At 53.8% G+C, this 26,535-nt stretch overlaps 1 protein-coding gene and 1 long non-coding RNA gene across 3 annotated transcripts in view; one reads left to right on the top strand and one right to left on the bottom strand.

The window, feature by feature from the left end:
* LOC147574173 (uncharacterized) overlaps positions 1-2,121 on the bottom strand; it is a 3,596-nt gene extending 1,475 nt beyond the window's left edge. Inside the window, exons 1-2 of the long non-coding RNA XR_015243971.1 lie at positions 1,962-2,121; positions 189-323 (exon numbers count right to left, since the gene is read on the bottom strand). This is a non-coding gene — a long non-coding RNA (uncharacterized LOC147574173). The remainder of the gene's footprint in view (positions 1-188; positions 324-1,961) is intronic.
* Positions 761-26,535, top strand: SLC13A2 (solute carrier family 13 member 2). 2 transcript variants are annotated; one of them, XM_086686520.1, is made up of 12 exons: positions 761-981; positions 17,232-17,428; positions 18,240-18,376; positions 18,489-18,694; positions 19,721-19,901; positions 19,996-20,118; positions 22,367-22,585; positions 22,781-22,869; positions 23,153-23,274; positions 24,366-24,527; positions 25,173-25,310; positions 25,810-26,535. In XM_086686520.1, the coding sequence occupies exons 2-12, from the start codon at positions 17,330-17,332 to the stop codon at positions 25,978-25,980; spliced, it is 1,647 nt and encodes a 548-aa protein (XP_086542646.1). In that variant the 5' UTR covers positions 761-981; positions 17,232-17,329; the 3' UTR covers positions 25,981-26,535. The 2 variants fall into 2 exon arrangements, with proteins under 2 accessions (XP_086542646.1, XP_025771758.1); XM_025915973.2 differs by having other exon boundaries at positions 762-981; positions 17,300-17,428.

Below are 26,535 nucleotides of genomic sequence, written 5' to 3'. Positions count from 1 at the left end.
CAGGACTGACTATATAATTTGGGGCCAAATGCTTGTTTGGTGAGTGGATGGATGGATGGATGGATGGATGGATGGATGGATGGATGGTGTATAAATGGGGAGATCTTTGCCGGTCTTCTACGGCAGTTTGGGGTGGGGGTGAGGAACCAGGAAGGACTTTAAAAAACTAATCTTTATGATCCACATACCACAGATTGTCTAAGATAAGCCTCACAATGGGAAGATATGACAGCAGAACAAGGAAGTGGTTGTTCAGAGAGGTTAAGTCAGCGAAGCAGCGTCACACAGCAAACAAGCGTCAGGACTGGCAGTTTCCTTGATACCTGGAAGGAGGAGGGCTTGCTTCAGATTGGCTGTCCTCAATCTCAGACTGGAAACTCCTGAAGGGCAGGGCCTCTGTGGGGGCAGGGCTGCCCCTGGGGCAGTATAAACTGCTCTGCGGAGATATAGAGTAAAAGGAGAGAGGGGAGGCTGGGCTGGGGAGGGGGCTGTGGGTCTTGCCCCGCAGAGGCGAGGCGAGCTGTGGGGCTTCCCAGACACCCTTCCTTCTCCAGCCTCTCCCGAGGCAGCCCTCTGCCCAGAAGGGGTTAACTCTGGGCTTACCTTCTCGAAAGAACCTGAGGCTTTTATTCCTTGATCTTGCCTGCTCCCTTTCTTTGCAAAGTCTTCCTGATCTTTATACCTCCTGCAAGTCCCTCCTCCTTACTCTCACCTCCTGGACTCCAAAAACAGTCCGATTGCCAGAGCGGGTCAATGGTTAACACTCAGCCGGCTTTATATAAACTTGCCCCGGCCGGCCGCCTACCCTCTGCTGCGTTGCTCCTTCAGTTCCCTGGATCCCGGAGGCAGTGGCTTCAGCAGCCCTCGTGGGTCCCCACCATGGCCACCTGCTGGCAGGGCCTGTGGGCCTATCGCTCCTACCTGATTGTGTTCTTGCTGCCCATTTTCCTGCTGCCTCTGCCCATCCTCGTCCCCACTAAGGTAAGGACTTGGGGCTCTGGGCACAGACAAGCTCCAAAAGGGTGGGGGGAGGGCATTCCGGGCCAGAGCTGGGCATCCTTAGGACCAGCATAGCTCACTCATCACCCCCTATCCTGTGAGTCGAGACTGTGACCTGAGGCTGAGGGTGACGAGAGCAAAGGGGGCTTTTGCTTGGCACTCAGCGTAGTAGCCCAATGTTAATTGCTCGGGTGCACTTGAAATCTACCGCCTCGGGAGACAGGAAGCCACTTCCACAAAGAGGGTGCAGGTGGCAGCAGATGGGGTTATCTGCCTCCTGGGTGCTCCCCCAGCCCTGGACTGGGCTCAGCGGGGCGGGAGAGAGGGGTAGAAAGGGAGTAAGGAGGAAGCTGGCCTCAGGCAGTTTGTGCCATTAAGGGTGTACGTAGAAAGAGAAAGAGCTCACCTGGATCCCAAAGGCTAAGTCAGCTGAGGGAGAGGAGTGGGAACTGGACGGACAGGACCCAACCAGTGGGCCCGTAGACCCCATACCCTGGATGGCGGGAGAGGTGCCACAGGGTCCCGCTGCCCTCCACCAGGCAGCAGGAGCCATAACTTGGGCTCCCATTTATCAGAGCCCCCACCACATGCCCCGTCCCATGCACCGAGTGACCCTTCCACTCATCTTTCCGTGCCCCCCTCCCCGCCGCCGCCGCCCTCCGGCTTCCCTTCCTCTCATCTTTAACATTTTATTTATTTTTGAGACAGGGAGAGACAGAGCATGAACAGGGGAGGGTCAGAGAGAGAGGGAGACACAGAATCGGAAACAGGCTCCAGGCTCTGAGCTGTCAGCACAGAGCCCGACGCGGGGTTCGAACTCACGGGCCACGAGATCGTGACCTGAGCCCAAGTCGGCTGCTTAACCGACTGAGCCACCCAGGCTCCCCCCCTTCCTCTCATCTTAAGAGGTGGGTCTGACTGTCCCATTTTACAGATGGGAAAAGTGAGGTTAAGTCCCTTACCTGCATCCCAAGGCAGATCCTGGTTTCATGGAGCTTGGAGATTATACACTTTGAGGGCCGCCTTGTAAGGAAAAGTACATACAATTATAAATCTGAAATAATGGGGCTTTGGGAAGGGTCAGTTCAGGAGGGCCTTGAAGCTCAAGCTTCATAGCAGGTCACAGAGTTAGAAAGTGGCAGAGCTGGGGGTGTGGTCTAGCTAACTTCTCTCCACCCTGCTGCTTCCCAAAAGGCTCAGACAGAATCCAGCCTCTGGCCCCACCCCACAATCCCAGCACAGCCCACTGAGCTCTTTTCTTTTGTTACGGATAGAGAAATCGAGGCAGGCTTTTTGTTCAGGGTATCCCAAAGGGGTGAAGGACTGGGGATGTAGGGGCCCAGGAGTGGGCCCAGGACACTTGGTAAGTGATAAGGCCTGGCTGACCCTTGAGACAACTCTCATCTCGGGCCAAAGCCGGTGACATCTCTGTGCTGGGGACCCATCAGATGGGTTTTCAGACAGGTTGGGTCAAGTGTGCTAACCGCAGGAGGAAGGACAGACAGGGACCATGATTCCCATTTTGCTCCCCAGGTAAGTACAGCCCAGAAAGACCCAGCAACTTGCCCGACGTCACACAGGGAAGCCTGAGTCAGAACTAGAAGCCAGGCCTCCTGGTGGGAGTGCTGTGTGTCAAGCTCCCGTCTTCCCTGTGCTGCTCCCAGCCCTGCTGCCCGCCTCGGCCTCACAGACTATGTCCTGACTCAGACGAACTGTTCCTGGTCCTATCTATGGGGCCCAGCCCCTCCGCTGGGGCCCTGGATACCAGCTCCTCTCAAGGACTTTGCTCCCATAATTATCCTCTCTCTCTCCTGCCTCATCAATGTCTCCCTCTCTGCCTAAGCTCTGCCATTAGCATACAAACAGGCTACACTATCACCTTAAAAACCAAACCCTCCTTGAATCCTACATCCCGCTCCAAAGGCCTGCTTTCTCTGACTCTCACAGCAGAAGGCCTCAAAGCCTGTCTGCACCGCACCTGTCTTTCCTTAAGACAGCTCCAGTCTCAGGGGCACCTGGGTGGCTCAGTTGGTTAAGCGTCTGACTTCCGGCTCAGGTCATGATCTCACGGCCTGTGAGTTCGAGCCCCGCATCGGGCTCTGTGCTGACAGCTCAAAGCCTGGAGCCTGCTTCAGATTCTGTGTCTCCCTCTCTCTCTGCCCCTATCCCGCTCACATTCTGTCTCTCTCAAAAATAAATAAATACTAAAAAAAAAAATTTTTTTTTTTTTAAAGACAGCTCCAGTCTCGGGGGCACCTGGGTGGCTCAGTCAGTTAAGCGTCCAACTTCGACTTAGGGCTTGATCTCACAGTTTGTGAGTTCGAGCCCCACGTCGGGCTCTGTGCTGACAGCTCGGAGCCTGGAGGCTGCTTTGGATTCTGTGCCTCCCTCTCTCTCTGCCCCTAACCCACTTATTCTCTCTCTCTCTTGCTCTCAAAAATAAATAAACATTAAAAAAAAAAAAAAAGCTCCAGTCTTCAAGACCCTACCTTCCAGAGGGTTCTCGAGGCCTGGCTTTGTTGACACCTCCTGGCTTTCCTCTCCCTTGGCCACTTTTCCTGTCTCCCTCCCTGTTCTCACTCTCCCCCTAGATGACCTTTTGCTGTTTCACTGGGGAGACAGCTCCCCAATCTGCAGCCCCAGCCCTAACCTCTAAGCCCTTATTACTCAACTAACATTAGACTCTTGTTCCTGAATCTTTTCTTTTAAATAGCATATGCTTTTACACATCCAAAACAGAACCCTGATTGCTCATCTTTTCCAGCTGGCTCTTCCTGCAGCCTTACTCATCAAGAGTGGTTCGACTTCCTCTTTCGATGCCATTCCTATTATTTTTTTTTTTTTAAGGTTTTATTTTTAGCGGGGCACCTGGGTGACTCAGTCGGTTAAGCCGCCAACTTCGGCTCAAGGCATGCTCTCACAGATCATGAGGTCGAGCCCCACGTCGGGCTCCGTGCTGACAGCTCAGAGCCTGGACCCTACTTCAGATTCTGTGCCTCCCTCTCTCTCTGCCCCTCCGCACTCACACTCCGTCCCTCAAAAATGAATGCACATTAAAAATTTTTTTTAAATTTATTTTTAAGTAATCTCATATCCAACATGGGGCTCGAACGCACAACCCCAAGATCAAGAGTTGTATGCTTTACTGAATGAGCCAGCCAGGTGCCCCTAGAGCCGTCCCTGATTCCTGTTTTCCCTTCATTTCCACATGGCACCAGTGGGTCCTGTTGACTCGGTATCCACGAAATATTTTTTTTTTTTTTGAGAGAGCGAGAGGGGGCACAAGTGAGCAAGGCGCAGAGAGAGAATCCTAGAAGGGGCAGAGAGAGAGAGAGAGAAGAGAGAGAGAGGCGGAGCTCTCTGGAAGTGGGGCTCAAGCTCACCCAGTATGCGACTCAAACCCATGAACCATGAGATGACGACCTGAGCCGAAGTCAGATGCTTAACACTGAGCCACCCTAGTGCCCCTCCGTGAAACATTCTGAATGGAATCACCTGTCACTGCCTCCACGCCAGTCCAGGCCGCCATATCTCTCCTCTCCCTGTTCCTCCCCAGACCATTCTTTACCCAGCCACTACCCTGTGTGAGCCCTTACACAGGCTTCCTGTCAAACTTGAAACAGAACCCAAACCTCTTAGCGTTTAGAGGGTAGACCCCATGGTCCCCAAAGCCTCATATCCTACCTCTCATTCACTCTTCTCCAGCCTCACCAGCTTTCTCTGGTCTCCTCAAATTGCTCATCTCCCCTCCTGGAATGTTCTTTCCCAGATGAGTGCTTCTCATTCCTTAGGTTTCAACCTAAATCCATGGCCTCAGAAAAAGCCTTCTCTGACTGCCGCCAGGTGCGCTCTATTACGAGACCCCATTGTTTTATTTAAAGGGCTTTCGCCATCTGAAATGATACATTTGTTTCTGATTTATTTATTTATTTAAAGTTTATCCATCTTGAGAGAGAGAGCATGAGCAGGGGAGACAGAGAGAGAGAGAGGAGACAGAGAGAGAATCCCAAGCAGGCTCTGCACTGGCAGGACGGAGCCTGATGCAGGGCTCGAACCCATGAACCACAGAATCGTGACTTGAGCTGAAACCAAGCATCAGACACTTAATCAACTGAGCCACCCAGTCACCCCTGATGTATTTGTTTCTTTTCTATTTATTCTCTGACTCCCTATCCTAGAATGTAGGCTCCGTGAGGGCAGGGACTTTGTCTTTTTTCCTTGCCCAGTCCCCAGTAGCTGGCACACAGTAGGTGCTCAACAAATATCTGCCAAATGAAGGCATGAATGTGGGCCAAGAGGACTCTTGAGTCCCTGCCATCTGCAGTGAGTGTCCAAGCTTACCCCTGGCCCCTGAAGTGGGAGGGCGGGGCCCCAGACTAGGCTCAGACTGGTGTCTATATTATAAAAGTTGACATTTATGGAGTAGTTCTTACGTGTCCGTCTTTGTGCCAAGCACTTCAAAGCACAAATGCATTTATTTCTCACAAAAACTTCTCAGTTACTGTGAGATTACTGCTATTATCCCATTTTATAGACATATAAATTGAGGCCCAGGGTAGTCAAGGAATTTGTCTAACACCCCAGCTAGAGAAAGGCAAAGTCTAAACTGGAAGCTGGCCTTGGGGTCTCAGCCTGGGACTGTCCAGGGATACAGGGTGGTGGCCTCGTTGTAAGTCACCTCTTAAGCCATCTACTCTCACATCCAGCCAGCCATCGGCCAATCCTTCCACTCTGGTGTAGTCAGGGATGTCTGAGCGCCTGCTCTGTGCTAGGGGTTCCTGAGAAGGAACACAGGGTTCTGTCTCAAGTTGCTATTAGTGTAGAGGAACATGTGTTCACCCAGAGGTACAGCCAGAAGGCTGAGGAGCTCAGAGGAGGGAGGAGATTCTTCCGAATGAGTCAGGGGAGAATCCAAAGCAGGTGGCGTTTGAGTTGGGCCTTGAAGGCCGAGTGAGATTCCGTCAGAGGCATCCGTAGAGGGCAGGCCAGGTGGAGACAACTGCGGGAGCAAAGGTGTGGGGGCTGGAACAGTGGGGTGTGTTTGAGGGGGAGCAACAGAATCCTTGAAATGCTCATCACCCTCTGGTGGGACGAGCAGATGCTTGTTCCAGAGCAAGACAGGTTAAATCCTTCAGTGACTTTTCCAAAAGGCAAAACATGGGTTATTAATGAATCCAGTAGAAACTTCCTAGCCATAAGATCAGCCACCAGTGTGGGGACAGTGGGGCCTGGGGCTTCCTCACTGCTCCCCCAACCCTGTAATCAGACAGCAAAGAGGCCCTATCAGTGAGCCAGAAACCTTATGTCCATCCATTCAGTCACGCGTTCATTCCCTCATTAGGGAACATGTACTATGCGGCAAGGACTGTTTAGACGGTGGGGGATGGGAAGGCGGGGGGAAGACACACAAAAGCATCTACTGTCCTTGTTGCAAAAACTGTAACGGACAGGCTGCTCTGGATAAGGTGGTCAAGGAAGGCCTCCCGGGGCAATGATATTTACCCTAGGACCTGAATGGCAAGTAACAGGCCAGCCAAACACAGCTCTGGGTGAAGAGCTGTCCAGGCAGGGCACGCGGTGCAAAAGCCCAAGGCCACGGGTGAGCTTGGCAAGGTGGAGGGATAAACAAAGGCCAGTGTGGCATGGGGAACAGAGTGAGGACAAGATGGTATAAACTCACTTAGGGAGGCAGCGGGGGAGGTCAGCCAACGTTGTCAGCCCTGAAAAGCCAGGAGAAAGGAGTAAAGATTTTTAGGGTCAAAACGCAGGTGCCTGGCCCTGCCCCGGGACCCGATGGGACCATCTGTAAAAACAGTCTCCTAGGGGCACAATGTTTGCCCGGACAGAGCTTAGCTGAAATCCAGATTGTAGGTACAGGAAGAACAGAGGGCAGAATTTCTTCATCTGAATCAGCTGCACTCCTAGAATACACGAACAGTACGTTGTGTATATGCATGTGTGAGGTTTAAAGTCTGTGGAATTAGGGGCACCTGGGTGGCTCAGTCAGTTGAGTGTCTGACTTTGGTTCAGGTCATGATCTCACGGTTGGTGAGTTCAAGCCCCACATCGGGCTCTGTGCTGACAGCTCAGAGCCTGGAGCCTGCTTCGGATTCTGTGTCTCTCTCTCTCTCTCTGCCCTTCCCCCGCTCGTACTCTGCCTCTCTCTCTCTCTCTCTCTCTCAAAAATAAATAAAATGTTAGAAAAAATTTTTTTAATCTGTGTAATTAAAACGCCCTTACTATAAGCTGTTCCTGAATCCCAGAGACAGAGCAGGACTCGGATGATTCACCCTAGGCATGAAGACCGTACAAGGAATTTGGACCTCAGTTCTGGGGCCCACCTCCATCTTCTGAGACTTCCTGGCTCTCGGTCAAGAAGGCAGAGTCCATGGAACAAAACAGGGGTTTGGGAGTCAGACAGATGTGGGTCCAAATTCACTCTGTAGTATGAACAGCTGTTCACCTCACCAGCCCTCTCCCCCTAAGGTGCTGCACTGAAGATAAAACGAAATAACCCGTGTACATAAAGTGCCCGGTACCCAGGGCTCAGTAACGGGTGGTTCTCTGCGTCTGCCCCTTGTCTGAATTCCTAGCCCCTGGAAGACACAACTAGCCCCCGGCACTTTCTTTCTTTCTTCCTCTCTCTATTTATTTTTGAGAGAGAGAGACAGTGTGAGCAGGGGAGGGCAGAGAGAGAGGGAGACACAGAATCCGAAGCAGGCTCCAGGCTCTGAGCTGTCAGCACAGAGCCCGTCGCGGGGCTCGAACCCACAGACTGGGAGATCATGACCTGAGCCGAAGTCGGACACTTAATCGACTGAGCCACCCGAGCGCCCCTAGCCCCAGGCACTTCTTTTCCAGAGATGACTTCTGTTCACGTGAGCTGTTGTCCTCACGAGGGGGGCCTCAGTGTTCCCACCTATGAAGTAGGAGGGAGAGGTGCGGCTGGTCACCCCCACGAGAGTTGTGAGGTGTAATCCCAAATTGTGGCCGCCAGCAGTGCTGGGACTAGTTGGAGACAGGTTTTCTGGTCTCTGAGGGGCCTGGGAGGAGGATTAGAAGGACCCAGCCTCCAAGTCCAGGGGAATCCCTGGGAGAAATCTCCCCGGCTTGGACTTTTTGCCCAAACGACCAAATTATGTCCATGCCTATCAGCACCTGCTCAGTGAAGGTCAAGAGTGGGAAAGCAAGGTAGAACCTTAGCCAGGACAGTTTCCAGCAGCAAGGCCTGGGGCTGTGGTGGGAATCAAACCCACGGAGTGTGGGAGTGCTTTGCTCATAGCACTCCTGCCTGCTGTTTTGCTCTTCTGTGGACTCAGGCGGACTTGGCCCCAGCCCAGGCTGTGAGGTCAGGACTCTTCCCCCAACAGTTTGTCTTCTCTGACACTCAGAGCCCCATTGTTTCCCCTCGGCCTCTTAGAACAGAAGATGATGTAACAAACTCATTCCCATTATGGTGCAGAAATAAACAAAGATCTCCCAAATGAGATCAGGCAAAGGATAGGAAGGGAGTCAGCCACCATCGCTTGCTTTTCGCAGAGCCTCAAAGGTGGGCGGGAGGTGGGAATGGTTTAGAGTGGAAAAGGGTAGGCTTCAGGTCCGCCCTGACTGGAGGCTGTTGGCAGGGGAAGCTGGACGGGGGCTGACAGACGCGGAGCGTCCCGTGTGATGGGTTAAGGATGTATATTTAGCTTTCACTGGTTGGTCCTGAGTTGGAAGTGGGGGTAGAGAGTGGGGACAAAAATGAGGGAAGCTGGCGGTCATTGAGCAAATCTAGACTGTTTGGGCCATTGTTGGAGACGTTGTGGTTGGGCTAGCCGGGCTGGTTGCTGCAGAGGTTTCAGGGCATATTTTTATATGTGGAGTGGCCATTGTCCACTTTGTATATTCAGTGTCTCAAAAAGATTAGGCATGTAGCATGGACGGGCCTATTATTCCCGGAAAGAATATCACACGCCCCAGCCCACTCTGCACCTCCTTCCTCAACCCCCTTCAGCCTGTCTCCCCTCCTTGTGGTCCCTGCCATGTATGTAGACACCCAGGACGAGCACCGGAGAGTTTTCTCCGCCCACTTCTTCTGCCCAAGCCACGAACCATCACCCAAACCCTGTCTTCTCCTAATATCTCCGGAGTCCATCCTTTCCCTCTATCTTCACTGCTATGACCTGCTCTGAGCCCCCGCCATCTGCCCACTGGACACGCAGCACGGCCTCTTGGAGCCTCCTGGGACCCCCTGGACTCCCATCCTGTGTCTTCCAATTCATTTGCCGCAATATAGCAGGTGTAAGCTCCCCATTTTACTTATTTTGTTAAAAAAATTTTTATTTATATTTATTTATATTTTTTTGAGAGAGAGGGTGTGCGTGCATGAGCAAGGGCAGGGCAGAGAGAGAGGGAGAGAGAATCCCAAAGCTGGGCTCTATCCTGCCACTCTAGGATCATGACCTGAGCTGAAATCAAGAGTCGGACGCTCGACCGACAGCTGCTCAGGTGCCCTGCTCGCTGTTTTCATCTTTAGATGATTTATCTGTGTCGTTAGATGGCATACTGACATCGTACAAAATTCAGCAGTACCAAAGAGTGAAATGGAGAGGCCTTCAGCCCACTCTCCGCCCCAGTGCCCTTTCTGAGGGCAGTCTCAGTGGCCAGCACGGTGTGCATGCTCCAGAGCAGGGACTCCTCATCCTTGGGAATCTGTGGGGAAAATTCAGGACGTCTGTGTACTTGGATAGAAAAAAAAACAAAAAACAAAAAAAAACACCTGTATTTTATCATCAATAACCTAAAGAAAATTTACTTCTGTCATGAATGTAGATAACAAATCACAGTAGTGTTTGTTTGTTTTTAACATTTATTTATTTAGAGAGAGAGAGAGAGAGACAGAGTGCAAGCTGGAGAGGGGTAGAGAGAGAGGGAGACACAGAATCCGAAACAGGCTCCAGGCTGTCAGCACAGAGCCCGACTCGGGGCTCGAACTCACCAACAGTGAGATCATGACCCAAGCCCAAGTCGGATGCTCAACCGACTGAGCCACCCAGATGCCCCACAAAGCACAATAGTATTAACCATGTCTTTGACTTCGCCACCGGTAGAAATCACAGATGTTTTCACATTGCATTACAGCTGTTGCAGGTACCTTGAAATATTGTTTGTTAATCGTGACTTTGCAATTACAGTAGCTGTTAGCCAGTGAAGGTCTTGTTAGCTAAGAAAGAGTAACATATGTCATTATCTAGCCCATCTTTCATATTGCAATCACTGTATTTCAATGCAGTTGGTCTCCTTTGTGATTCTATGCATTTTATTTAACAGATTTAAAAACATTATTCTTTTATTTTTTAAGCTTATGTATTTATTTATTTTGAGAGAGAGAGTGAGAGCGAGAGAGCACCCATGCAAACAGGAGAGGGGCAGAGAAAGAGGGAGAGAATCCCAAGCAGGCCCCACACTGTCAGCACAGAGCCCGACATGGGGCTTGATCCCATGAACCATGAGATCCTGAGCTGAAATGAAGAGTCGGACGCTTAACTGACTGAGCCACCCAGGCCCCCCTAAAAACATTATTCTGAGAAAGAGTTAGAAGACTTCATCAGGCTGCCAAGGAAAACTTGGTACAAAAAATGGGCAAGAATCTCTGAATCAGAGATTTTCCCATGTATATACAAACACTTGTGCACATATTTTTAAAAATCACAAATGGTTGGGGCGCCTGGGTGGCTCAGTCGGTTAAGCATCTAACTTCAGACCAGGTCATGATCCCACGCTTCATAGGTTCGAGCCCCGTGTCGGGCTCTGTGCTGACAGCTCAGAGCCTGGAGCCTGCTTCAAATTCTCTCTCTCTCTCTCTCTCTCTCTCTCTCTCTGTCCCTCCCCTGCTTGCACTCTGTCTCTCAGTCTCCCAAGAATAAAGAAATATTAAAAAAAAATTTTTTTTTAATCACAAATGGTAGCATCAGTGTAACCTGACCATGTCACTCTCTCCTCTTAAAACCCTTTAAGGGGCCCACTTTTTACCCCCGTCTTCCAGATAAAGTCCTAGATCTCCCTCAAGGCAGACAAGGCCTTTTCCAAGCATTACACTCCTCCAAGAATGCACTGAAATCTTTTATGCCTCATTCTGTTCCCTCTCTGCTTACTCCCTCACCTCAACACCATTTGCCCACCTGCCCACCAAACTCCTATTCATCCCTCAATACCCGTTCAGTGTCCCCTCTGAGAGCCTTCCTCAGCCCAGACAGATGGAGGCTCCGGGAAGGGGGCCCCTTCTCCTCTGGGATCCCACTCTGATCTCTCCTTTGCCATGGTGCTTGGCAGGTGAGCACTAGTGCCTCACCTCCCTCCCCAGACCCAGGAGTGCTTCCTGCCAGCGGCATCCCTACTTACCGGGGGCAGAGGGGCAGTGGGAGTGATCCGCTGTGTGCCAACCCATCCCCCCTCCCTGGGTTAACCTTCAATCAGCAGGAGGAGTCAGTTGTGATACCTCTGAGACTACAGGCACATTCTCTGCTGCCCAACAACCACGGGCTGCTCTATGCCCATGACGGGTAAAGGCCGTGATGCCCTCAGGTCCCACACCTTGCCCACACCCCGGGTCCAGAGTCTGCCCTGGATTATCTGGAAGTCGCATCTCCATTTGTGCCTCGTGCATCCACCCTGGTTCCCCAGAAGCCCAGGAGCACGTTCATCTCCCAACGCCAACCCCACCATCTGCTCACTGTCATCTGTGGTCCTTTATGACATATACCTACGCATTCACATCCTTTATCCTTACGATTGCCCAGCGAGGTAGGTGTTTCTTTTATTCCCATTTGCAGATAAGGAGATAAATGTGCGTACAGCTGGAAATGATCAATGTTGCTTGCAGAAAGAAAGAAAGAGACAGAAAGAAAGAAAGAAAGAAAGAAAGAAAGAAAGAAAGAAAGAAAGAAAGAAAGAAAGAAAGAAAGAAAAGACAAAGGCCGAGAGAGGTTAAGTAACTTGCCCAAGGACACAGCCATAAAGCTGGGCCTGGACACACAGATTTCCTGACCTCTGACCTGTGTTTCCCATTACAAAAGAAGCGAGCTGCCATTCTTGGGGTTTGGAAGCCCTCTGAGCCTTATCTCTTCTATCCACACCCATCTGTGGCCCCACGGGCCAGCCCACATGGGGGCATTTGGAGTCCCTGAAGGCCAGGGCCGGGCCTGACTCACGTCTGTATCCCTAGTGCCTAATATTCATTCTCCATATAGTGTGTGTGTGTCCCCTCCATATAGGTGCCTGGTGGGGTGGGCAGAAACAGACTCAGGCTTTGTACTCCCTAGAGAGTACAGTCTGATGAAAAGGTGGACGTTCATCAAGAAATTCATGAAACGAAGTGTTTCATTACAGACTGTGATGGGTGCTATGCAGGAGGTACAGGGGCCAGGTGTGTGAAAATGGGGATTATAACCGAGCCTGGAACCCTTGGAGGATTCTCTGAAAAAGGAATACTTGAGTTAAGAGCTCAAAAGTAAATAGACATCAACTAGGCAAAGTGGGGAGAGAAGAGAGGAAATTATGTGCAAAGGCCCTGTGGCTGCAGGAAGGATGGAATATTTGAGGAACTGTCAAATGAGTGCCTGATGAAGGGTTTCCCCCCGAGGGGCTCCCGGTACAGCGACTCCCCAGAGGTTGAAGAAAACGGGGATCCAAACGGGATGCTTCCTGGGGCAGGTGTTGGGGTGACACAGGCAGGAAAGGAGGGCTTCACGCCCAGGCCAGCACCAGCCAACGAGCCAGGGGCGAGAGACGCGGAGGTGAAAAGCCTCACTCCCCGTCCTCGGGAGTCCATAGACGGAACTGAGAGAGGAGCAAATCCTCAGCTAAGGAACAGATCTGGGGAACCCCTCCCCTACTGCTCTGCGCAAGGTAGTGACTGAGGCAGGAAAAAGCTCTTGCTGCCAGAAACAAACTCTTCCCTGGTGGTATCTGAGCTCCAGGAGGGCCACCTTGGACAGCAGCACCTGCTGTGACTATGACAAAGGCATGCGCAGCGCCTGGCCTGCCGCAGCCTGGGGAGCTGCCGGTGGCCAGAGCGTCCCGGTCCCACGCCACAGGTGGCCAGCTGAGTTTGGCCAGCCCAGGTTCCTTCCTCACCTCTCAGTGCGCGTGGGGAGAGCCACTGCCCCGTGGAGATGAGAGGAGGAAAAGAGAGAGAACATATGCAGAGCGCCCACCCGACCTCCCCACCCTCCGTCAGTTCCTCACTCTGGCTCCCACCGCATTGCTGGGACTAGTAGAGACCCCTGCTCCCGCCCAGAGAGTAATTCCACACAGAGATGGACCTAGAAGTTTGGAAAACTCCCAAGGAGATTCAGGGAAGCCCCGATAGTTGCTGCTAAGTAAATTTTTTGTTCTTTGCCTTAGGGTGGGGATGTAACTGGGTCCCAGGTGTGCAAGAGCACCCGGCTCCGGGGCTGCAAACAGACCAGGTTGGGTGACTCGCTGCTGACAAAATCCAAAGGCAGAGGGACAGGGGCGCCTGGGCGGCTCAACCGGTTAAGCGTCCGACTTGGCCTCAGGTCGTGATCTTGCAGTTCATGAGTTCAAGCCCCGTGTCAGGCTCTGTGCTGACAGCTTGGAGCCTGGAGCCTGCGAAAGAAATTAATTTCAGTGAGGCCACCACCCGGAAGACAGTGGACTAACATCTCAAAGACTGTCTCCAGGTGCTGAAAATACTTCCAGGTTTATATAAGGAGAATGTGGGACAAACATCGGTGGGTATGTTTGGGTGGGCAGGGAAGGTCAGGTCAATCACTTTCTTGGGGTCAATCACATGAGGTCTTGCTGGTGTCAGGGCTTTCCTTGTTGCTGGGCGGGGCGGGGCAGGGGGCAGTTTGAGTCCTCATCACGGGATGCTTTGCCACTCAAGTCTTTTGCCTGAGCTAAGAGATACGCTGGAAAGAAGAATTTCATCAGTTAGAAAGTACAGATTGAGGTCAAAATGGAGGAGGCTGAAAACCTCTCTCAGGGATTCTAACCCATGTCTGAGTTAAGAATACCTTTGACTATCTAGTAAACACTATGTACTCTTCTCAGAATATTGCTTTAAAATGCGCAAAATAGGGGCGCCTGGGTGGCTCAGTCGGTTAAACATCTGACTCTTGACTTCAGCTCAGGTCATGGTCTCACGGTTCGTGGGTTCGAGCCCCACCTCCAGCTCTGTGCTGACAGTGCCGAGACTGCTTGGGATTCTCTCTCTCCCTCTCTCTGCCCCTTCCCCACTCGCGTTGTCTGTCTCTCTCAAAATAAACAAATAGAAGCTTTAAGAAATAAAGTGAAATGCACAAAATAAAACGAATAGGATTATAAAGGAAACCAATCACGTTGGAATACGGTAATGAAAACATGAAAAAACATCGCACTTCAGAAATATAGGCGATTATTAATGCATTAAGCTTCTAGCGTTGGTGTAACTACTATAATTTCAAAACCAGTGATGGATACAAACACTCTTTTGAGATAACAGCAACAAGCGATCTGTGCACGTATCCGATGGCTGGCAGCCACGATCGGGCCTGTGACAAAATCACCAATCACCATGGCTTTACCGCCTACGTTTGGAACTTAGATGTTAGCGCAAAGATGAAATATCTTTCCTTCAAATTCCTTGGGACTCCATGCCCCAGTTAAGAATCCTATGACCCAGGAAGAACAGGTCAGCAAATTATGCCACATCCAGACAAGGCTGCCCACAAGGGTAAGATGGAGAAACAGGGCCAGGGCCACCAGGGCCACCGAAGGCTTCTGGAGAGAACTTTGAAACCGGTTTGGGGTTTGATCCAGAGACAGATAGACGTATGAGGAGGAGGAGGGGGAGGAGGGGAAGAGACGTAAAGGGTTAGGGGAGCCAGAGACTGAATACGCTGGAGCGTGGTGGGCAGGGCTTCACTATTAACAACTCTCTGTGGTCTCAGAAGAGAAGGAACTTACCTGGAGCTTGATGACAGGAAGTGGCAGGCCCCCAGGAAGATAGTTCTCTCTCTCTCTCTTTTAATGTTTACTTATTTTTGAGAGAGAGAGAGCAGGGGGAGGGCAGAGAGACAGGGAGAGAGAGAGAATCCCAGGCGTGCTCTGCGCTGTCCGCGTAGACCCCAACACAGGACTCGAACTCATGAACCTTGAGAATGTGACCTGAGCCGAAACCAAGAGTCAGATGCTCAGTTGACTGAGCCACCCAGGCGCCCCTGGAAGGTAGTTGTTTGAATTCAGAGCCCCAGATCACCCTCATACACCCCACTAGTCACAATGAACCTGAGGCTGTGGGACACCCTGTGACTGTGAGGGACCGAGCTCACGGTAGAAGGCAAAAGCTGAGGCTCAAGACCCAGATGGCCTGGCTTCTTCACTTGCTAGTGTGTGACGCTGAGCCGTTTACTTCGTTTACTTGTGCCTTCGTTTCTTCATCTGTGGAATGGGAACAAGAGTCATTACCTCCCAGAGCAACTAAACTCGACAATCCTCTGAAGCATGGAGGGCGCGGAGCCTGGCACGCAGTAGTCCTGGGGATGCTTCTGCTGTCGTTAGCAGCACTTTCTTCTTGCATCAGCAGTGATCATCTACCCCAGCCCCCTCCTTGTCTCTGGCCAGAGAATTCCCAGGGGGCTGGGGGAGGGGGGACACCAGGGTCCAGAGGGGCTGGCCTGCCCTTAGCCCCAGGGGAGGATGAGTAACCATCCCTGCAATTCTTGCAAGTGAGAAAGTGCTTGAGGAACAGCAGCTTCAGCAAAACGGGCCTCCTGGGGGGGGGGGGGGGGGAGGGGCGGGTCTCTGGGCGAAGGTCAAGGTGGCCCCACCCCTGGGGCCCAAGAGTTCACGTCCAGGGTGAGGAGAGATGGTGGAAATTTCATGATGAGAAAGTGAGCCTGGCATCACCTGGCCCTGCAGCTGCGTGCTGTTCCAGTCGAGGGGTGCCCTCTCCCTGGGACACTGGGGAAACGCTCTTGGAATCCTGCAATCTAGATACCTTGCCTGGGTCTTCCCTGCTCTGCTCGGCCCCAGTTCTGTGACCTTGAAGAGCCACTTACCTTCTCAAGTTCCTCTATAACCTGGGACCACCACACCCACCTTAATGGCTGTTTGAGTTTCTTGTAACCACAGGTAGGAAAACACCCAGCTCCTAAGAGTTGCTCAATAAACAGCAGCTTCCTCTTCCCCCTGGCTACCGCCAGGGACCCTTCCCAAACTTAGGGTACTAAGGGCATGAGGTACTAAGGGTCGTGAGGACGGCCTGCACCAGGTGGAGAAAACAAGAGGGCCAGGGACAGCTGAGACAGGTCAGAGAGGAGGGGCCTCCCAGCCCACTGTCCCAGCACACAGCTCCTTGCTTCTGAACACAGCCCCTTGCCTCCGCCCACAGAGCCAGCTGGTGCCCCGGGGGAGCCTTGGATGTGCACACCTGCTCCCCTGGAGGCTTCCATGTCACTGGGGCCCCAGGACGCCGGGGCGACTGTCTGACTTCCATTTCTGCTCCAAGTCCCCTCCCACGTCTGAGGCCAGCCCCCTCTAGACCTGGGGGCCCTGTCAGAGAAAGGAGAGCCTCTGGTACCCAAAGGCTTGCAAAACCGTGTCTCAGGGTTTACCCCTCCCACCAACTCCCTGCACAAGTCGGGGATGGGGGAACCTTTCACGTCTTCTATAAATGTGAATGGCACCCCCTGGAAATGTGCGATGCAGTGGTCAGGCCAGGCTTGCTCCCACTATTCCAAAACTTCCCAGTGATTCAGTCTTTCAGAAAAAATTTGCTCTGAAGCCTGCTGGGTTCTGAGCTCCAAGCACCTAGATGCTGCAAAATGGAGTCTGTCCTCACGGAGCTCACCTTCTGGGAGAGGGAACAAACATGCATTACCTCGTCATACAAATATATTCTTACAGGCTCTGAAAAAGCCAGGGAAGGCCGAGGTGCCAGGCTGGAGTCTACACTGGCCAGGCCCCGGGTCTTTTCTAGATGAGCCCCATCTCCTCCGCAGGATCCTCACTTTGGCCCACTGCAATGCCCTCGGGCTGAGTGGGGCTTGATTCCCAAATCTAGACTCTTCAGTATGGCTGGATCATAATGCCTAGCCTCCTCAAGGTCAAAGACAAGGTGGTGAGTGCCTTGCTTTGTTTTTTATTTCCGTTTTGAAATGGGACTTAGACTCTGTTATCAGTGACTGTGGGTTTCACACGCTCTCACTCCGCTGTTACAAATGGCCTGTTTTCTCTGGGGGCAGGAGGTGACGTGACTCCGGGACACAGGCCTGCCCCAGCAACAGCTCTGCCACCCCTCTCTCGCCCACAGGAAGCCTACTGTGCCTACTCCATCATCCTCATGGCGCTCTTCTGGTGCACCGAGGCTCTGCCCCTGGCTGTCACCGCCCTCTTCCCCATCATCCTGTACCCCATGATGGGCATAATGGATGCCTCCGAGGTAAGCCTCCCCCCTTTCCCAAGAGGAAAGGCTCCCCGTATGGAGGGGGTCTGCTCTAAAACACTGGTGAAGGAAGAAGACTCCTCACAGGCAGCGCACACGGAAGAGGGGTCCTCGCCTCTGCTTGGCAGGTCAGGGAGCACTAAAGGAGGAGTCAGCTAGAAGACGCAGGGGAGCAGGGGTGGGGGGCGTGCGTTCTAGAAGTGCATGGTTGGTGTTGAGAGCTAATTCAAAGCGGACCAGGTGTAGGCCAGGGAGGTGGAAAGGCCTGGTCACCCAGGAAAAGGGGCCTTGGAAGTCAGCTAAAGAACTTGTATTTTCTGGGTTCAGTGACTCTGAAACATGAGCGTGCGTCAGGATCATCCTCGGGGCTGGTTGAAACAGATTGCTGGGCCCTACCCCCCAGAGTTTCTGATTCAGTGGATCTGGGGCAGGGCCTGAGCATTTCATTCCTCGCAAGCTCCAGGTTGGTGATGATGCCAGCTTATGGACCACACTTTGAGAACCACTGCCGTAGTTTCCAGAATCCGCACTAAATTCTCTAGCTCCTAGTCAATGGCTTGAAACATGACTGGGATCAGGCTAGATTACCTCGCACTCGTTCCTGAGGCGAGAAAGAAGGAGTTTGGCAGGAAGACAGGAACTGGTTAATATTAAATGGAAGATGATCCAAAGACCATTTCCATTTGGTTCCGAGAGCCCAGAGACCAACCCCTGTTTGTGGGAATGTCAGTGACTGTAGCTTCTGCCCAGGGGCACAGGGGCACAGGGGGAGACCCCTTCCTGCCTCTCAGCTGTCCCTCCCTGCCAGGTGTGCATCGAGTACTTTAAGGACACCAACATCCTGTTCGTCGGGGGGTTGCTCGTGGCCATCGCTGTGGAGCACTGGAATCTGCACAAACGCATTGCCCTCCGCGTGCTCCTCATCATCGGGGTGCGGCCTGCCCTGTGAGTGCTCACCAACCAGGACTGGGGAACCTGGAGCGGGTGGTGTGCTGGGTATCCAGTCCCCGCAGGCACACTGGAACACCAGCCAGTGTGTCTGTCTGTCTGTCCCTAGGCTGCTGTTGGGCTTCATGTTGGTCACGGCCTTCCTGTCCATGTGGATCAGCAACACAGCCACCACGGCCATGATGGTGCCCATCGCACATGCTGTTCTGGAACAGCTGTACAAGACGCCCACAAGCAAGGATGTAGAGGAGGGCAGCGACAACCCCACCTTTGAGCTCCAGGAACCAAGTCCCCAGAAGGACGTGACCAAGCTTGGTGAGAAGGATGAGGCTCGACCCTGCCCCGCCCCCAGCCCCGGCCCTTGGGGAGGGTCTGAGATGATGTCCACGACGGGAGTGGTCATCTTGGAGCCCCCAGGGAGACAAAAGGGAGGCAAGATGTACAGTGACCAACTTGTCCTGGTTTGCCCAAGACTGTCTTAGTTTTAAAACAAAAAGTCCCACGGGGCGCCTGGGTGGCTCAGTCGGTTGAGCGTCCACCTCTTGATTTCGGCTCAGGTCATGAGCTCAGGGTCATGGGATCTCACACCGAGTCAGGATCCACTGTGCGTGGAGCCTGTTTGGGATTCTCTCTCTTCCTCTCTCTCTCCTCCTCCCCTGCTCACACACTCTCTCTCTCTCAAAATAAATAATAAACATTTTTAAAAAATAAAATCATAAAAAATGTTTTGAAGTCCCATGTTCCGGGACGCCTGGCTGGCTCAGTCGGTTAAGCATACAACTTCGGCTCAGGTCATGATCTCACAGTTCACGGGCTCGAGCCTCGAGTCGGGCTCTGTGCTGGCAGCTCAGAGCCTGGAGCCTGTTTCGGATTCTGTTGTCTCCCTCCCTCTGCCCCTTCCCCCACTCATCCTTGTCTCTCTCTGTCTCTCAAACATGAATAAATGTAAAAAAAAAAAAAAAAAAAAAGTCCCATGTTCTGAGAATCCCTTCAGTCCTGGGCAAACCAAGATGCTGGGTCACCCTGGGAGGCAGGGAGCCAGAGTCTGGGTGGGCCATCAGGGATCCAGGCTCCGTTCGTCCTGTTTGAATAGTCCTCTTCCATTCTCTGTGTCTCCATCACCCTCTGTCAAGAGAGAGTTTGGGCCACATGGTGTCTGAGGACCCACCCGGCCTGAGCCTCCCTTGCAAACCTGGACGCACCCCTGCCCGCTCCCCTCACCTGGGGGGGGGGTCTCAGCTGTCCACTGACAAGGCCCCCGGAGGCTGCAGAACATTCCGGCCATGCTCCCCAGAGGTGGCCCTGCGCCCACCCCCCACCGAAGCTCTCCCTCGTTCCCAGATAATGGGCAGGTCCACCCTGTCCCGCCTGCTTCTTCAGAGCCGAAGGCACAGAAGGACAGGCAGCGGGTCCGCTTTAGCCAGGGCATGAGCCTGTGTGTGTGCTACTCGGCCAGCATCGGGGGCATCGCCACGCTCACCGGCACCACCCCCAACCTGGTGCTGCAAGGCCAGGTCAACTCGTGAGTGACTGGGGCTGGGGGGCGGGGCACCTGCCCTTCCCCAGGGAGGCCGGTCACCGGGCAGGGTCACGCAGCAGCCCGTATCCCCCTTCAGGCTCTTCCCCGAAAATGGCAACGTGGTGAACTTCGCCTCCTGGTTTGGCTTTGCCTTCCCCACCATGGTCATCTTGCTGCTGCTTGCCTGGCTGTGGCTGCAGGTGCTCTTCCTGGGGTTCAAGTAAGTGGTGGACTGAACGAAAGAAGCCCGGGCACCCGCCCTTACCCTCTGGGAGCTTCCCGTTGGGTAACCAGGTGGCTGGCCACTGTGACAGAGGATATAATCCCCTCCCAAGGCCTATGTACCTAGCATCCCCATTTGAGGGACTTACTGGATGGAGAGTATGACCCCATTTAGCAGATGAGCAAACGGAGGCTCGAGGGGAGGTATTCAACTAGATTTGTCCATGCTGACATTGAAAACCAGGTCTCCTGATGCCCAGGCCAGATCCATCCCATAAGGCTCCACAGTCCTTTGGTAAATGCTTGAGTGCACCGTGAACATGGCCACTTACAAAAGCATTTGTTGCTCTCTACTTACATCTGGCCCCGTATTAGGCATGGAGAATGCTAGAGGACATTAGGCACGGGCCCTGTTCTTGGAGCTCACCATCTAATGGGTGATGGTATGGCAGGGGCCGTGACAGAAGGAAGTCCGGGGGTGCAGGAACACGGCCCAGGATAGTGGAGATGCCAGAAGGCCCCCGGAGGACATGCTGACCGAAGTGAGTCGTGTAGAACTAGAAGCCAGCCAGGTAGAGAATGGGGTGAAGACATTCCAGGCAGCAGGAACAGCTTGTGCAGAGGTACAGAGGCAAGAAAGACCATGTGTTTGGGAAAACTCTAGTTTTGTTTGGTTGAAACGTAAAGAGCAAAACGGAATATTAGGAGTTGAAGCTGGAGAAGTAAGCAGGGGAAGATTATGGAGGATCCTGTGTGCCACATAAACAGTTTGGACCTTGCCCTTGAGACCAAGAGTAGTAAATAGGCTTTATTCTTACTTCCAACCCTGGGTTACTGGTAGTGACTAGAAGTCTGAGGAAAATCTTGTGAGGCCTTGGGGCACCTGCGTGGCCCAGTCGGTTGAGCGTCCGACTTCAGGTTGGCTCAGGTCATGATCTCGCAGTACCCCGGTTTGAGCTTTCGAGCCCCACGTTAGGCTCACTGCTGTCAGCCTGTCAGCACAGAGCCCGCTTTGGAACCTCCGTCCTCCTCTCTCTGCCCCCCAACTTGTGATCTCCCCCAAATAAATAAATATGTTTTAAAAAGAAAAGAAAAGAAAAGAAAACCTTGTGAATGTGAGACCTTGCTAGAGCTCAGTTGGAATTGGGTCTGGGATTGACTGGTGATGTCTGCTACGAGTACAGGCTCGGAGTAGTGATATGAATGGTATTGTGGTATGAGTTGTTATTTGCCCTTCCTGTCCAGGTGGTGGTGGGGAGGGAGGGAAGTAAGGGGGGGGGGGACATTGAATGTTTTTTGGGTTTTTTTTTAATGTTTATTTGTTTTTGAGAGAGAGAGAAACAGAATGCAAGCAGGGGAGGGGCAGAGAGAGAGGGCGACACAGAATCCCAAGCAGGCTCTAGGCTCCGAGTTCTCAGCACAGAGCCCAAGGTGGGGGCTCGAGCTCACACACCACGAGATCATGACCTGAGCTGAAGTCGAATGCTCAACACCCAGGCTCCCGACACATTGAAAGCTTTTAAGTATTGCTGCTGTCCTTTGGAAAATTCGCTTGGGCAGGTGCAAGGAGGCTGGGTTGAGGCTGGGCACTGGTACAAGGCGAGGTGTAGTCAAAGAGACCAGCATATGCAAGGCACCACAGGGGATTCAAAGATGTGTGAATTGTGGCCTTTGCCATTGAGGAATGCACAGTCCCTCGGGGAGTTGAGATTTGCCCAAGAGAAAAGTCAGAAATAAACCTGAGTGAAGCAAGGGGCACACAGGAGCGAGTGGCAGCCTCTGTGCCTCTAAGAGTGATGTTGGTGGGGCTCAGGCTGGCAGGAGTTGGATGCCCAGAAGCAGGTAGGAGAGGGAGGGGAGGGTTTCCCGAAAGGCTGTTGGAAGAGGGGAGGGTGATCTGGAGTCAGAAGGAACCGTGGGGTCCAGGCCTCTAGATCCACCTCACTCTGAGCAAAGGACGGCTTAGCACAAGAGAGTTTCTGGAGGGACAGGGAGTCAATGGGGCAGATGGAGAGATCTGTCCCTGGAGCCCCAGCCTTGCCTCTGCTAACTAAGAACCGTGACGCCCTGAGAGTCTTCTACTCTTCTTCCAGAACCTTGGGTGGGTCCAAGGCCTTCATGTGGCAACACTGAGGTGGTCTCGGCAGTATAACACAGGCACTCAGAACCCCTTGCTTCCCCTGCCTGGTGCGGGGCCCTCAAGAACTGCCCCCCATCCCCCCCCCCCCCCCGCCCCCTGCCTGCAGCTTCCTGAAGAACTTTGGCTTTGGCGGACACGAGCGGGAGCAAGAGCAGGCAGCCTTCCACATCATCCGAACAGAACACAAGCTACTGGGCCCCATGAGCTTTGCAGAGAAGGCTGTCTCTGTCCTCTTTGTCATCTTGGTGGTGCTATGGTTCACTCGGGAGCCCGGCTTTTTCCTTGGCTGGGGCAACCTGGCTTTTCCCGACAAGGATGGGAAAAGGTGAGCATTCTGGGGGAGACAGGGAATCCTTCTGGGGCTCACCTCCTGGCGCCGACCAGGAGGTAACACGGTGGGGAGGACGTGTCAAGAGGACTTGGCACGTCTGTGGGAGGGGGCTCCTCTCCACCGCCTTTCCACCCGATGACCCTGAGCAGACCTGAGCCACTAAGCCTGCCCTGCTTGCCCTGCCCACAGCATGGCGTCCGATGGGACAGTGGCCATCTTCATTGGCATAATTATGTTCTTGGTGCCCTCCAAGATCCCAGGGCTGACTCAGGATCCAGGTAAGAACCTGGACTGGGGCAGGGAAGGGGCTCTGGGCAGCCTCTGCCTTCTGTCATGAAATGTGCCTTCAACCACACTTGACAGGAGTGGTAAAAGCCCAGAGAAGCGGGGATGAGTTGCCAAGGGTGCAGGAGCTCAGGGGCAAAGTAAGGATGTTGCCGAACTGAGGGTCCCTCTCCCACGTGCATTAAAGTCAGATAGGGACCCAGAGACAGACCCAAGTGGAGGGGAGGGAAAACCTGTTGGCCCTTGGTGACCCATCCTCCTCTGCCTGGGAAATAGACAAACCAGGGAGGCTGAAGGCCCCTCCTGCCCTCCTCAACTGGAAGACAGTGAATGAGAAGATGCCCTGGAATATCGTCTTCCTTCTGGGTGGTGGCTTTGCCCTAGCCAAGGGCAGTGAGGTGAGAAACCACTGCCCTCCCCCCAGACTGTTTGAGGGAGACCCTGGCACAGGGAAAGAGGTGCCCTGCTTCTATCCCACACGGGGGAGACCTGATCCCCACTAAGGAGCCTCCTCGTGGGTAGAGTCTTTGCAGCAGCTGGAGCGACAGGTCAGAGCCCCGGCTAAGAGAGGGGGCGGACACACAAGCCACAGGCACCTCTCCCTGTTCGGGTTCTCAAAGCCAAAGGGAAGGCAGGCTTCTCTGCAAGGCAGGGACTGTTCTCAGCAACCACCAGACAGAGGATGCAATAGCTTTAGCACCAGGGAGTAGCGAGCATTGGGTGGACCCAGTTGACCCACTGGGGCCACCAGGGGGCGCCATGATCACACCCAGCCAGGCTTTGGGGATCAAGCCCTCATTCATTCCCCAGAGCCTCCATCCAAGAGGGAAATCCCTGAACCTGCGCCCCTGGGCCTCAGTGTTCTGGCTAAGCTCTTTCAGTGCGCAGACAGGAGGCAGCTTCCCCGGGTCGGAGAGTGGTGCCAGGGACTCCTGGATCTCAGGTTGTTAGTTCAAGGGGCCAAGCACTGTGCTGGGGGCTGGGTGGGCAGCATTGTAGGAGATAAAGTCCCAGCTCCCTGGGACTCACAGTCTGGTATAACAGATGTGGACAGGGAAAGACCTTGGAGCCCTTATGACTCTGTGGACTGTCCCCATTCTTCTGTCAGCCTCTTGCCCAGCCTTTATAGCAAGGGCCCTTCCCCCTTCTCTCTCCTGCCAACCTGCTGGGCTGGAGGAGGCGGGGAGAGGGCTGAAGATGGCCGGGGAGCTCCTAAGAGAGGTTGGGAGAGCGGGAGTAAATGGAGTTAAAGGTCTTTCCTCCCACCAGGCCCCCGGTTTCCCAAGAAGGCCCTTTGGCCCCCTCTTCCTAGCTTCTCATCTGACCCTTCTCCCTACATCCAAATGTTCTTCAAAATCACTTTGAGGGCACCTCCTGGTTCTGCCCGGGTTTTACCTTCCTTCCCAAGCTGCCCTGACTCTGAAGACTCTAGAGAGGTCTCTCTAGAGAACCTCAACCTCTCACACAGAGAACCTGTCCTCTGCCACAGAAATCAGGACTGTCCGAGTGGCTGGGGGACAAGCTGACCCCGCTACAGAATGTGCCACCTCCCGCCATTGCCTTCATCCTCTGCCTGCTGATTGCCACCTTCACTGAGTGCACCAGCAACGTGGCCACCACCACACTTTTCCTGCCCATTCTGGCCTCCATGGTGAGCTGGCCCTGCAGACACACTTCCTCCAGGCAGCCCTCCTGCCCACCCCATCCCACCCAGGGGCCCCACCTGCGGGTTGGAGTGACCTGTCTGCACCTCGTCTCATTTCCGGGAGAAGACCCCTGAGCTGCCGCCCTTCCCCAGACTTTTCAGCTACCTCGGGCCACAAGGCCCTCTGGCCCCTGACTCACTCCATCCCTGGTGACGTTACCCCTTGAGTATCCTGATGGGCCTCACTGGTGGCCTCGCCCACCTCCCGGGCCCAGCCCCTGTTCTGGTCAGTCCTGAGGTGACAGGTTGAAATTACTCCCTGGAGCGTCCCCAGCCCCTTCCTCCCGTGGCGCGTTCCCGCAGCCTTTGATGACACCCCAGAGCCCCTTTGAGATCCGTTTTATGGGCCCCTCCCCTCACCACGCCCCGCTGGGCAGGGCCGCACACTCATCCCCTCCAGAGAGGTCAAGGGGCCCTTCCCAGGTCACCAGTGCCTTCTGGCAGAAGTGGTGGGGTTCATGGCCAGAGTCTATGTTGTTGGGGGGCGGGGAAGGTTGTCCCCCAGAGAGAGGAAGGGGGAGAATTGGGGGCCACCTCTTCCTCTCTGGGATGAGGACTGGGATCAGTTCTGCCCACTGTCTCCCCGTCCAGTCCCAGGCCATCTGCCTCCACCCTCTCTATGTCATGCTCCCCTGCACGCTGTCTGCCTCCCTGGCCTTCATGCTGCCTGTGGCCACCCCACCCAACGCCATAGTCTTCTCTTTCGGAGGCCTCAAGGTGTCTGATATGGTGAGTAGCAGTGGGACCTGAGTGCTTCAGTGCTCCTTTCTGCTCTGTCCTCCCTTCTTGGTGGACCACAAAGAAGCCTAAAGCCACTGAGATTCTCAGCGTCAAGAGCAAAGCCTGTGCAGGCTGGGGGACAGCAGGAGGGTTGTGCCATGATCCCCAGCCGGAGCATCTTCAGACCCTGCCAACCACGCGAGAGGGAGAGGAGGGGGTGAGGAATTTAGGGAAGGCTCCCAGGTGCTAGGGCACCTGTACCTGGGGAGAAGGACTCGAACGAAGCCCAAGGCCCTGAACGCTCAGGAAGGGCTTCCTTTTCCCTTCTTAGCATCGGGATTAAAGCAAGAGGGAGGGGGCGCTGCCTGGTGCTGCGGGTCAGACCCACAGGCAGACTTCCGGGGAGAGTGTTGCTGGTAAGAGAGCTCTTGAGCACCCGTGAACACCAAGGGCTGGGTACTGGCCCGGCTCAGCAACGGGTCGCTCAGACTGGCTCTCCTCACACCAGGCCCGAACGGGATTCCTGCTCAACATCATCGGAGTGCTGGTCATCACGCTGGCCATCAACAGCTGGAGCTTCCCCATCTTCAGCCTGTACACCTTCCCCTCCTGGGCCTACTCCAACACCACAGCCAACTGCATGGTCAACCAGGCAAACACCACAACAGCTCGCCCCTAGACCAGGGTATCACCTGGCCAAGACCAGGAAGACCCACCTGTTCTCATTCCTCTGAGCCAGGACGGGACACCCGGGCTCCAGGCCAAGCCCTGAGAGAGAGGCACATATATACAGAACCTCGCGCGTGTCTGTAAGGAAGGGATGGGAGTGCTCCGCCCTGTGTACCTGAGGATAATGTGTATATATATATATGGATGGATGTGAGTGTGTATGTGAGGATGGTGTGTCACGTGAGGATGCCTGAGAGGGGGTTTCTTGTGTGTGCACACGATCCTCGGTGTGTATGTTTCTCAGTGTGTGCACGTGTGAGCTCACAGACCATGCGACCTGCCCTCTCTAGCACTCCGGGTCCTTGTCTCCCCTGCTGGGTGGGTGCCCAGACTTTGCACTGTATTTATTGAAACTTGGGGTTGGGGCAGCCTGGGGAGCGGCATCTACCAGCAGTTGCCATGGCAACAGCCTCTGGGACCAGCCCGGCCACTGAGGTCTCCCCAGCGTCTCAGGTTTGGGGGGAAGGTTGGAATATTAGCCCCATTAAAGTCTTTTTCAGTAGAA

This window comes from Puma concolor, chromosome E1 (assembly GCF_028749965.1).
Source record: "Puma concolor isolate L17-30 chromosome E1, mPumCon1.1.hap2, whole genome shotgun sequence".
Classification (NCBI taxonomy): Eukaryota; Metazoa; Chordata; class Mammalia; order Carnivora; family Felidae; genus Puma; species Puma concolor.
This window is presented reverse-complemented; position numbering and strand designations above follow the sequence as displayed.